The 14,164-nt window shown below is 35.4% G+C and overlaps 1 protein-coding gene across 2 annotated transcripts in view; it reads right to left on the bottom strand.

The window, feature by feature from the left end:
- LOC126765237 (SET domain-containing protein SmydA-8) overlaps positions 1-14,164 on the bottom strand; it is a 36,083-nt gene that overhangs the window by 2,476 nt on the left and 19,443 nt on the right. Inside the window, exon 1 of one of the 2 annotated variants that reach the window (XM_050482911.1) lies at positions 8,025-9,675. The exons of the other annotated variant lie outside the window; for it this stretch is intronic. Coding sequence (XP_050338868.1) covers positions 8,025-8,407 — 383 coding nt within the window. The 5' untranslated portion in view covers positions 8,408-9,675. Of the gene's footprint in view, positions 1-8,024; positions 9,676-14,164 lie in introns of those variants that run through there. 2 annotated transcript variants of the gene reach the window in all.

Genomic DNA, 14,164 nt, shown 5'->3' on the forward strand with positions numbered 1-14,164 from the left:
ACTTGTTTAAGTAAAAAATGAATGTATTGAACATTTGTATATGGAATGCTAACGGTGTTAACCAACATCAGCATTATTTGATTTCTTGATGTAAATAATATAAATGTTATGCTACTGTCATAAACTCCTCTTACGAATAAAAACAATTTATTTATTCCGCGATTTAGACTCTATGTACAAAGAGCGTTCCAAAGTAAACAGGACTTTCTGAACCTACCACTCCTGGTGGCGCCATCTATGTATATGTCTACTGGTGCGTTAGAATCTGCTATCTTTACCGATTGTCCAGTGAGAATCATGACATTTCATAGATTGGAAGTGAAGTTATTGCGTTTTAAGTGTGCGTATGTTTGTGTTATGGATGGAGTCATGTGCAAAAGTTCACGCAAGTGAGAAAAATCCTCTGATCGCCATTCACTTGGGAATGGCCAGAAATGATTCTTTTACATATGGCTCAAGCAGCTCACGACTTCCGGTCTTTGACCAAGTATCCTCTGGGTAGCCTAAAAACATATGTTTGAAAGCGAGCTAAAGTGAGAAGCGAAACATCCCCTACATATTGTTGTGCGCTGGGTTTGGGACCCGCCGTGTAAAAAAACACCCCCAATAAAAATTAACAATCAGTCTCGGATGAGAGACCCCCCTTTTGATGACGACCATGGCAAACGAAATAAGGATTACGAATTGAGGGCATGCACCTTGAATGTCCAGTCCCTTAATTGGGAAGGTGCCCCTGCCCAGCTGGTTGATGTCCTCGTTAGAGTGAAGGCTAACATCACCGCCGTCCAAGAAATGCGATGAACGGGACAAGGACTGAGACGAGTAGATCCTTGTGGCATTTACTACAGTGGCCACATAAAGGAGCGCAAGTTTGGTGTGGGATTTGTGGTGGGAGAGAGACTCCGTCACCGAGTACTATCATTCACTCCAGTGAATGAACGTCTAGCCACAATCCGCATCAAAGCGAGGTTCTTCAACATATCGCTGATTTGGGCCCACACCCCGACGGAAAAGAAGGAAGATGTGACCAAAGCTGCCTTCTATGAGCGCTTGAAGCGCGCCTATGAGAGCGGGGGCAGCTCGATGTCAAAATCGTGCTTGGCGACTTTAACGCCAGGGTGGTCAAACAAGGTATCTTTGGCACTACGGTCTTTAAATTCAGCCTCCACGAGGCAACACCCCCAAATGAGCACATTTGCAGACAGAAAGAGAAAGAGGCCGAAATGCGTGAGTATGTAGAGCTTGATACTCTGGCCGACAAGGGTAATGCTCGAAAATTCTAAGAAAAAATGCGGCGGCTTACAGAAGGTTTCAAGACCGGAGCACACTCTTGTAGAACCCCCCAAAGGTGTACGTACAGCTCTAGGAGAAGGCGAAACCGACTCCCCAATCGATGAGGATGGAGCAGACGTTCATGCGCCAAATCTTGGAAACGACCCATAAGAAGAGAATCGGCACTCTTCGTCGATTTCAATGCTGATTTTGACAGAACGCGAAGGAGCTGCCTTTATGCCGCGATGTCTGAATTTGGTATCCCTGCAAAATTAATACGACTCTAAACTGACGTTGAGCAATACCAAAAGCTCCGTCAGGATCGGGAAGGAGCTTTCCAAGCTTCCAAACGAGGTTTCAGACAAGGCAACTCCCTATCATGCGACTTATTCAATTTGCTATTGGAGAAAATAATTCGAGCTGCAGAACTTTGTCGAGCAAGTACATTACTCGTATAAGAGTGTACAGCTGCTGGCGTATGCCAATGATATTGATATCAAGGCATGGACGATGACAACATCCGATGAGTCGACCTTACGAGTTTTCGAGAGAAAAGTTCTGCGAAAGATTTATGGTTCTTTGCGCATTGGCCACGGAGAATATCGCATTCGATGGAACGACAACATTCATTTAGTTCAGCGAATTAAAAGACAGCGGCTACGCTCTCCAAAGTATTCGACGCAGTACCCGCCGGGGGAAGCAGAGGAAGAGGAAGAGCTTCCCTCCGTTGGAAGGAGCAAGTGGAGAAGGACTTGGCTTCGCTTGGAATATCCAATTGGCGCCACGTAGCGAAAAGAAGAAACGACTGACGCGCTGCTGTTAACTCGGCTATAATCGCGTAAGCGATGTCTACGCCAGTGAACAAGAAGAAGATGTTTGTGTTATCGGTGCGAAAATGTGCTTCGAACAAAGAGCCAATATTAAATTTTGTTTTAAAATTGGTAAGACTTTTACCGAAACGTTTCAATTGATGAAACAAGTTTATGGCAATGATTGCCTATCCCGTAGCACAGTGCACTAGTGGTTTCAACGTTTTCAAAGTAGTCGTGAGGACATAAATGACGATCAACATGTGGGCCAATCAAAATCCGCGATCACCGGAAATTCCATCGAAACTGCGTGAATTCATCAAAAATCAACCGAAATCATCATTGAAATTCATGGAAATGGAATTGAACATCTCCAAATTCCAACGTTCGAAGGACGATTATTTGACCAAAAATCACATTTTAACCATTAACCAATCCCCGTATTTACCTGATATGGCACTGTGCGACTTCTGCATACTTCTACATACCGGCCAACGAGCTAAAACACTCGTTCGACATACTTTTGGACCGTGAAAAAAGCTGTATTGAGCAGAAGGAGACTATTTTGAATAAAATAAATTGATTTTGCCGAAAAAATCATTTGTTCTGTTTTTTTTTAAGTCCTGTTTACTTTAGAACGCTCCTTGTATATTACAAATTACCCAGATGGAAAGGTACACGGTGGAACAGCAGTGTTGGTTAGAAAACGGTTAAATCACCTCGGATTAGATGGCTACAGCGCAGTTACAAGCTACAAAAATATCTATAAACAAGTAAGGAAGGGATAAGTTCGGGTGAAATCGAACATTTTATACTCTTGCAACTTGCAAGAATCAAAGGAAGGCAAATACCAATCATGTAGAGTAAAGTCAGCCGAATATTCGAAAATCCTGCTATTAGTTACATAGGGGCTAGGCCAAGTTTTGGCTCAAATGTATCTATTTTAGGCACAAAGATACACTGTTATGAGTAAAACACGCTAGCTTATTTTCATTAGGATAACTCAAATTTTGACCGATATATGCGGTGCAAAGTCACCCGGAAGTTCGAAAATCATTAAGGGAAGTATTGATGGGATTCAACCCATTTTTGACATACATATATACCGTTATAAGAGAGGGATTCCCTTCTATCCCTTTATTTCAGTTATATATATCGCACATCGTCCGACATTTTCGATCAAAAGTCAACTATAGGTACCAGGGTCTACATATTCAGTTCCTAGGGGCTTGAACACTTTTCATTGGATTACAACAATTGGTGGACACAATTTAATGTCTCTGGCTTATTTAGTTATCGATTTATCGCTCTTTTATTAGTTTTTAACAGTACCGTTATATGGGAAGTGAGCGGGGTTATTTTCTGATTTCATCCATTTTCACACTCACACTTTCGGTAGCAGTTCTCATAAAATTTGCACTCAGCAAGTTTGGTTGTTGTAGCTTAAGAAGCTTAGGAGATATGTGCATTAAACTTGTTAGAAGGCGGTTCCACGCCCACTTTTTAAACAAATTTTTCCGACAGGTGCCCCTTGTTACTGCGATCCTCCGTACCAAATTACAGTTTATTATCTTAATTTAGTGCTTAGTTATGGTACTTTATACGTTTTCGATTAATGGCGATTTGTGGGCGTGGCAGTGTTCCGATTACGCCCATCTACGAACTCGAAATTTTTTTTGTACCAAGGAACCTACGCACCAAGTTTAATCAAGATATCTCACTTTTTACTCAAGTACGGACGGACCGACAGACTATCAACCGGATTTCAACTTGTCTCGCCATCCTGATCATTTATATATATAATATATAACGCTATATCTATCTCGTTTAGTTTTAAGTGATACGTACAACCGTTAGATGAACAAAAACTAGAATACTCTGTAGAAACTGGTTACAAGAGTATACAAATCGCTGCGGGGACTTAAACTTGACGGCTATATACTGCCCACCCCGGTTTAAAATTACAGACATCCAATTTAAAGAGTTTTTTGAACTTTAGGTCATATATTTCTAACAGGGGATACTACAATTCAAAACACATGTATTGGGGCTCACGACTAATTAAGCCGAAAGGATGACAGCTGTATCAAACTGTTATAAATAGGCACAATAACCTTGAAATAATATCTCTTGACAAGCCGACATGTTGGCCTATGGCAGATAAATCGCCCCTTCAACTCAGCTTCAATTGAATAATAATAAATTAAAACAAGTAAGGAAGGGCTAAGTTCGGGTGTCACCGAACATTTTATACTCTCGCATGGTAAAGTGAGAATCGAGATTTCATAATACGTCATTTACATATTTTTCAAATACCGTATTTTTGTAAAGTTTTATTCCGCTATCATCATTGGTTCCTAATGTTTATACTCGTATTATACAGAGAAGACATCAGATGGAATTCAAAATAGCTTTATATTGGAAGAAGGCGTGGTTATGAACCGATTTCACCCATATTTCGTACATGTCATCAGGGTGTTAAGAAAATATTATATACCGAATTTCAATGAAATCGGTCTAGTAGTTACCGAGATATGGTTTTTGGTCCATAAGTGGGCGGCGCCACGCCCATTTTCAATTTTTAAAAAAGGCCTGGGTGCAGCTTCCTTCTGCCATTTCTTCCGTAAAATTTAGTGTTTCTGACGTTTTTGTTAGTCGGTTAACGCACTTTTAGTGATTTTCAACATACCCTTTGTATGGGAGGTGGGCGTGGTTATTATCCGATTTATTCCATTTTTAAACTGTATATAGAAATGCCTGAAGGAAACGACTTTATAGAGTTTGGTTGATATAGCTATAGTAGTCTCTGAGATATGTAAAAAAAAACTTAGTAGGGGGCGGGGCCACGCCCACTTTTCCAAAAAAATTACTTCCAAATACTAATGCGATCCTTTGTGCCAAATTTCACTTTAATATCTTTATTTATGGCTTAGTTATGACACTTTATAGGTTTTCGGTTTCCGCCATTTTGTGGGCGTGGCAGGCTGATTTTAATGCTTAATTCTTGGAGCCAAGGTTGTACCAAGTTTCATCATGATTTTTACTCAAGATAACGGACAGACGGACGGAACTCTACTCGTCGCCCTGATCACTTTGGTATATATAACCCTATATCTGACTCTTTTAGTTTTAGGACTTACAAACAACCGTTATGTGAACAAAACTATAAATCAGCAACAATCAGTATAAAAACCGCTTAAACGTGAGGAAGAATTCAACACTGAAATGTGTATAAAGAAGCTGTGTCGAAATTCTAGCAAGCAAAATTCCCTTTGGGAAGTCGCCTATGAAGCCACCAACTGACTCCAACATGTCTATACGAGACTCTTTAATGCAATTCTTAGTTTCGGATACTAGATAAACCTGGAAAACACTTAACACAGCCATATTCAATCAGCCAATCAGTCTTCTAACCCGTCTTTTCAAAATATTTGAAAAAGAGTTACTAGCTACGTAGCTCAGGATAAGATTAAAAAAATTCTACCTTTAGAATTGTATAAAATATTGGAGTCTTATTTAAATAATAGACAATTTATGGTGAAAGTAAGAGATTTCATATCTGATGAACGACAGATAAGGACTAGTGTTTTAGGCCCAACTCTATGCATCATATATACTGCAGACCTTCCAACAGCTAATAATCTATTGACTTCAACTTCTGCGGATGACACAGCTTTAGTGAGCCGTAACAAATGCCATTTTGTAGGATCAAGAATATTAGCATGTTATATTTTCGCTAAGACCAAAAATATGCCCGGAAGTAAAAATTAACAATATTTTAGTACTCCAAACGAACGAAGTAACTTATCTTGGTATTCACCTAGATAGAAGGCTCAAGTGAAGAAAACATATCTCTAGTAAAATAACTTGCATGAAGATTGAAGCTACTAATTTAAATTGGATTGTAAATAAAAACTCTAAACTTAAAACAATCACATGTTCGTCTTGGTACATGCGTAATGAAAATATCCATAGAGATCTTAGTATTCCTATGGTAAAGACAGAAGTAGAGGACAGCAGAATGAAATATACTTATATCTGAACTCCGAGATCACTTGAGATTGTCTAGTTTTTAAATACACTTAAGATTTTATAACTTATTGTTAGGATTAAAAAAAAATCAGATCCAATAAATAAAAAAGATATAGAAGATACAGAAGATATTTGATCAAATAAAGCAGATACCCAAACAAAAACTTGATTATGATAAGCCAATTTGTATCGCAGTCATATACTATAGTGGTCAAATTTGGCCAAATAAAAAGGTTTTCCATACATTTGGATTTTGATCGATTAATTTATATGGCAGCTACGTACATTCTATGGTGCTCTGATATCAGCAATTTCGACATATAAACTTGAAGCCAAGAAGACGAACAAAATTTTAGATCGATATCTGAAAAATTGAGGGACTAGTTTGCGTACAACTCGACACGCTGGTCATTTACATATATACACTTAATATGACTTATTATGGCTATAAAAACAAAAAATAATAATATATAGCAAAAAAATATAATGTTTAGTTATTTCGAAAATACTTGATACCAATTTTATTCAAGACTTGGTTAAGAAAACGGGAATAACGTAATGCTCACGTAAATATATAGTGTCATAATAAATCAACAGTTAACTCTTCTGCATCGGCGGTGTACATGGCATTTTTGTATAGTAACGCACAGAAGATAATATTATACATACATACATATGTATGTATTCATATACATCAAAGAATTTTCTTTTGCCTCTGTTTTAAAACGTTTGTTCGCACTAGTATTTACATAGCAAGCCTTAAGCATTTACAAAATTTTTGTGAGATTGCCAAAAACCGTTTTACTTATAATTTAGTATATTTATTATTGTTTGTTCAGTTATATATGACGCATATAGTATTAAAAAAGGAAACCATCATTGTCAGTTCATTTATCATTGCATATAGTAAAATAGAGCTCTTTTGATAACATTTACATAAGTTAATCGTCTTTAAGGTAAACGCTTATACATTGGGCTACAAAAGCAGTATGCTATTGAGCATTGCTCTTTCAACCACGGTAAACATGTGTATCGTTGCGATTGTTATTTGATAAAATATGTGATAATTATGAATGTGTACATATCACTCATTTACCAGAAGACCGTCACTATCCAAACAAAATTGTCTTTAAAAAAATATATATTTAAGATTTTTTATAGATTACTACATTTCGACAAAATGACAAAATACTACAATATAAATATGCTTAAGTTAATTGCTTAGATATGTCATACATATGTACATATATATCTTTATATTTATTTCTTTGGCTTCTGGCAAAATATATCTCTATGGGACATTGTTGTTAAAAAGGCTTAATTTGCATTCGTAATCACATTTAACTAAAAAATGCATATTATTTAAAAGATAATAATAATAAGGCAAATTTAATTAAAATGCATTAATATGATGGAAATACAATATTTGACGTAAGGTTAATTGAAAAAAGGTACTTTACAAAGAATCATAAGAATTTTCGAAAAAAGAACCTTGGTGTATAAGATTTTGTTTATATAATCGATCATTTCCAGAGATTTTTTTCCGAATATGCAACTTAATAAAAAGTATAATTTTGGGATTATCGTCGAACTTTAAATCAAGATCATTTCAAACATTTTTAGCAAGCCAATGTCGTTATAAAGTGCTCTTAAGTACCCAAAACAAAAGTCCGATAATTATAATCAAATTGTTTATTTTTAGTTGCCCGACACTGTTATCGGATCCAACTACTACATCGTCTTCTTTAATCCTGTTCAAATCTTCAATACATTAAAACTACAATGATCGTTTTGTCCGATTTTATAACGTGCATAAGAGAGTTAAAACAATTTAGAAATTTGTTTTCATGACAAATTAGTGATCAATGTTGTAATAAGGTAATATTTTCTGGAATTTCTTCAAATTACTACCTTAACACTGTTATACAATCCAATTGTGGACACCCCTTTGCATCGCTTTGCACGGGATAAAATTTCGCTTTTGCCTGAGAAAATACTGAACACTCCCAACCGTAATGGTAAAACGCACCTCTATCAGAGCAATTGGAGCACAACGGCCAACTGCATTTCGAACAATATTGATCCGCTATACAGCCTTCTAAATTCACTGGAGCATAGCACTCCAGACACACTGTCGGTCCATTACATTTTGGGCCATGTACCAAAGGTAACTCTTCCACTAACAATTCATTTGCTTTTGTATCACTTTTCGCTATCAAATAACGTCCATAAATTGAATTGCTCCGCACGACTGTACGATTCAGTAAATTGTGAAGTGCTTTTGACGTCTCCATTTCATTGACTAAAATTCTTTTAGGGTGACTAAAAAAATTTGCCAGCAGTTCCGAGCCGCTTTGAGTAGTGAATTTTGTAGCAATGTAGACGGGTATAATGGAGGGATATGTATCTTCATGTGTACGAGTATATGTATGTTTGGCGTAGAGAATAATTTTAATAGATAGATTTTAAGTTGAAACGCCTAGTACGAGCATTAGTATATATATTTATTTTTACTTGTATCAAAAAATTATACACTTATCCTATGTGTTTAGTATTTTGAGCTATGTACATTAGAGCGGGATGAATTAAAGGGAGCCAAAAAACTGAAAAACCGCGTATGTCGGAAATGCTGTACGGACCATTCTGAATAACTTTGCTTTTTAAGAGACTATGTTGCTTTATAGGAGCAAATGTACAAATTGAACAAAGTTCCCTTAAGACATTTCATCTTACATACTTCCAAAAATTGTTAAAATCGGGCTATAACTTTTCAATGACCTAGACACGAAAGGCAGTATGTGTATTCCAGTGCATATAGCTGACAGAGATAAAGAGATGTCCAACTCATTTCTGATTGGAAGTGAGAGAGCAATTGCTTAACGTCAAAACTTCCTGAACTTTGACCGCTGAAAGTGGTTTAAATAGTTTCTTCATACTATATATTAAACGATCTCTATTTAGTAATTTTTTATCATAATAAATGTTGGCGATTTTTATTTAAATGCTCAAAGCAATTATTTTGTCCGATATAATCATAATGGAAAATGTTAAAAAAACGCTAATTTTGAGGCGCTCTCACACTGGAATAAGTTGGACATCCCTTTAATCCTGTACCTGATTTTTCCCCGAACATTTCGGTCAATCTGTGAGGTCTAGTATTGAAATTTGGGGAAAATATTTTTGTGATGACAGCTTGCCAAGAATGGGTAAAATCGGGTCAAGACTTCTATTATCCTTCATTTAACTAATTTAAATATCTTTGCACTTCCGGTTGATTTCATACCGCATTTATCGGTCAATGTTTAAGAAATCTTAATGAAATGTATGCTCTTGTCTAAAATGGAAAAATCAGGTTAATACCTTCTTTAGTTCCCATTTTCTTAATATATGGATTATCAAACATCCGCTTGATTTTTACATTATATGTTGATCAATCTGAGAGATTTCTTAGTGAAATTCAGATACCCTTTATTTCTTGTAATTCCAAAACTGCTAACATTGGATCAAAGTATACATATTTTAATAAGTAGGAAGTGTTATATCTATTATTTACAGTCACTGCAAAATTAAATAGAGAAAAATGCAAACTTGTGTTTTTTATACGCTTATAATCGATTTTATATAAAATGCATTGTAAATATAATGAGAAACTTAAAAAGATATTGTGTTGGACCAAAAATACAAAATTTCATTTTTTAAATCAATATTATTATGTCTAGCTAAACATTAATAAATATTTTCAACTTTAAAAATTATATTATACATATAATTTAAATATTGTATATTTATTTAGGAACATTTATCCAATATACAAGTACATACATTTTATTTGTTTTTAAACCATGTAATTTGTATCTTGTATTTACACAAATTCTTAATCAGCCTTATCGTACACTTCACTAGAATAAATCATTCCCATGTATTTTTATTTTCACGCGAATAAAGAGGATTAGCTGCATATGCAACTTGAAAATCGTTAGTTACCTTTTTGTACTCTTGCAACCAGTTGCTACAGAGTATTTTAGTTTTTTTTTTACCCAACGATTAGCGAGAAAGATCCTGATCTTTTAGACATATGTAAGTCACATATATAAGTCTAAAAGATCAGGATGACGAGAAAACTTGAAATCCTGTCTGACTATCGGTCCATCCGTCTGTTTGAATAAAAATTGAGATATATTGATGAAACTTGGTAAGTGGGTTCCTTAGTACAAAACAAATACGAGTTCATAGATAGGAGTAATCAGACCACTGCTGCGCTCACAAATCGCCATTAACCGAAAACATACATATAAAGGGCCATAACTAAGCACTAAATTAAGATATAAGGCTGTAATTTTGTACAGAGGATTGCAGGAGCACGGGCATCTGTGAGCAAACATTTTTGCAAAAGTACCGATAGTACGAAAAGGGATGAAATCGGGACCCGACCAACCGATTCCCACAAAATTTAGTACGCGGCATTCCTCTTACATTTTTATATCACGCCTACTTCCCACACTTGATTTGTTCAGTTTCCAGTACACAAATCAAGAAGCTATTAATATAATGTTATAAAACTTTGCAAGAATAATGTTCAACCTATAAACTAGTATCAGGATTTTCGAACATCCGGCAGATTTTGCTTTGGTTTTACACCTTAAAGTATTTCCCTGCCTTTGATTATTGCAAGTTGCAAGAGTATAAAATGTTCGGTTGCACCCGAATTTAGCCCTTCTTTACTTGTTTCATTCTGAAATCGATATTAATGTTGGCGCCTTGCTATTGGAATAATCATCTATATTCATTCAAAACACATGAACTTTCTCGTTGTTTTCTTTTTTAAAACCCTATCCTTTATCCGAATTTTCGACCTTTCTGCTCACCAAATAAGTCAACTGTATTTTGTTAATAATGTTCATACAAGAAGTTTTTAAAATTGAATATATTGTTAATAAAGTACGATAACATTTCATTTTATTTATTGATATTTTTTAAGTAACAATTTTGTGAATAAATTTCATGAATTTTTCAATGAGGAATGGCGTTCGAGCGAAGTTTACGATAAAGCTGAATAACAAATAACCCGAGTGATTTACAGTTTCATAATAAGGATATTTACGTATTAATATATTTTATTTTATTACATTTTTCTCAAAAACTGCTGTCAGAATTATAAAGGAAAGGAATGTTGCACTAAATTAACTCGAAATATTAGTAATAGTATGTAAATATTAACATGGTTAGGATCCAATTTAGAGAATGCCCAATCAATTTGTCTAGCTGCTGGTGTAGTGAAATGTTCCACACCGAGGGAATTTATGTTTTTTCTTAACGAAGATATCTAAATTTGCCTAAAGTCTACAAAGACTTCAATACCCTGTAGACTTAAGACAAATGTTAAAATTATCAACAATTATGATATTTTGATTGCGCAACTCAGTAGTAGGGACTTCGTAAAGTTCTGCAATTAAATGTCTGACAGAAAAAGCTGAATATCTGTATAGCACCAGAACATTATTGTTGAAACATTTAAACAAACATATAAAACTTTGCGGTGTAAATAAATTTTCCTTGCAACCTTCGGTCCAATAGAGCTCCCCTTTTAGAACTGCCCAGTGTCTCAGTGTTTTCTTCTCTTTTATGTTTTCAACTCTTTTATTGGAGGAAATCCTGGTAGGCAGCAGGGTCCACCAAACTAGAAACAGTTATTTGGGGAGAAATACGTGGAGATTAGGGGAAAAACAAGTTGTGGGTTGTTGAAACTACGTAATACGTATTGAGGAAGATTTCAAGGGTGAAAAAATATATAGAGCGAAATTAACGGATGAACCGATAAAGTCAGACTATCAAAATGCTCAACCATATTCCAAATTGTGAGACATTTTATCAACGGAGTTGATGCAAGACCAATCCGCCAGGCACCTCGAAGCGTTCCATTATCAAAATGTGAAGTTGTAAGGCAGATCATACATGAAATTGACGAAAGCGGTCTAATCGAACCATTAGCGAGTCCACAGGGTTCACGAGTAGTACTTTTGAAGAAGAAAGATTGAAACATCAGTTCCAGTGTAGGCTACAGAATGTTCAATAATGTAACAAAGAAATACATGCTGGACTCGTTGTCAGGTACAAAATGGTTCTCAACACTTGATTTGAAAAGTGGGTACTGGCAAGTGGAGGTAAACGAGGAAGACAAAGAAAAGGCGGCTCTCAGCGTTGGAGATGGTCTATGACAATTTACTGTAATGACTTTTGGATTATATAACGCTCCTGCTACCTTTGAGAGACTTATGGCCGAGATATTAAAAGGACTTTTGCACTACAAAACCTGTTGGATATACCTCGACGATATCATCGTTTTAGGTAAAAGCTTCGTAAACCTAGTGCTGGAATAAAGGTCAGCCCGAGTAAGTGTTCCTTTTTAAAAAAGAAGTAAACTACTTGGATACAAAGTGATAATGGAGAGCATTTGCATATCTATTGAAGAGATAGATATAGTAAACGATTGGTCCACTCCTAAAAATTTAGATGAATAGTGAAGTTTGCTTGGACTGTTTATTTGTTATCGATGATTCGTTCTGAATTTTGCCAACCTAGCCAGTAGCCTCCACGAACGCATGAAAAGGAAGAGAGCCTTTGAGTATAACAAAGAAATTATTGTATAACTCGAAAGGATTTACTGTCCAATAAATTTATATTTGGATTTATTTCTGGAAGTGCCAACCCTTAACTCTTTTTCCACAATAGGCAGTTCATTTTGTCTACCTTTTTCTACGTCTGTTTCATTAAAAAAAGTCGAAGTCATTTTCAAGTTCTCTTTGTTTAAATACATCATATTTGCTTTGATTTTCCTCAATTGAAATGATGCAAAGGCAGCTAAACCAAGAGTTTCTAACTAATCGATTTCAGTCGAACCTGAATGAAGATTCTAAAGTTCTGATATATGTATGTAAGTTTTTTTGAGCACGTTCCTCAGATAAAGGTCTAAATATTTCTGCAGTACTTGCTTTCGAAAGATGGAGCCCAATGCCAAATAAATGTGTGACGATATGTTTTGGTATAATTTCCGCCATTTACTCCTAACATAACTTCGTTTAAGAACCTAGAAACTCCTCTGTTATCATTGTTACTAGAATTAACTAACAGATGAACGGCAAGCATATGCATCCAGTAAACATAAAATTTATATCACTATTTGATGTATGGAGTTTTAAAATTAGAGGCTATAAAAGATCTTGTAATTTGAAAAAAAAATTGGGTTTTTGTAAGCTTGTTCTCAGAGCTAACATCTAACTAAGAAGAACCGCATCTGATCAGAACAGAAGGCTTGCAATTTGAATGGTGTCTAGGGTTAGTATTCACCAGATTTTATGAGGTATAAATTAACAGTTTATCTTAGAAAAACACTTATCTGATAATCTAAGTCGTCGAGTCGTCATTTATGATTTGCATTTTCTGGTTCGGAGTCTATTGTTCGAAACTTCTTGCGAAAAAGGGTTTTTTTGTTTTCCATTTGCATCTTTAATAGTTGTTCTTTTGTTGTTGTATTTCGTCTCTTACTTCTTGGAACTGTGATCTTATATTATTCGACTTCCAGATCGATGTTCTACCCGAAAATCGTATTCTTGCAGAAAAAGGATCCATCTCGTCACTCTAGTATTAAAATTCTTTTTCTCAGGCTTTTTCTTTAAAGCGTTATAACCAGTTTTTAATTTCAGTATATATCAGCGCTTCTGTTACAGCTAATATCTCTAATCCGTAAATGGAATATTTACTTTCAGCATCAGAAGTCTTTTTACTCATATAATATATTGGCGGAGGCGTCTGTTTGAACTTCAGTTTCATACTCTGATTGAATATACCTAACACCGGTTTTTCGCTCAGAATTTTCTTGATTAAATTAAATGCTGTTATTTCGTCGTGATTCATTTGGTACTTCTTACGTTGTTTAGTCAGATCAGATAATGGTTTGGAAATTAACGCAAATGATGGTACAAACTGTCAAAATATCCGGCTAAACCCAGAATACTTTGTAATTGGTTTAAATTTTTCGGCAATGGGTACTTAAC

This window comes from Bactrocera neohumeralis, unplaced genomic scaffold, assembly GCF_024586455.1.
Source record: "Bactrocera neohumeralis isolate Rockhampton unplaced genomic scaffold, APGP_CSIRO_Bneo_wtdbg2-racon-allhic-juicebox.fasta_v2 cluster10, whole genome shotgun sequence".
NCBI lineage: Eukaryota > Metazoa > Arthropoda > Insecta > Diptera > Tephritidae > Bactrocera > Bactrocera neohumeralis.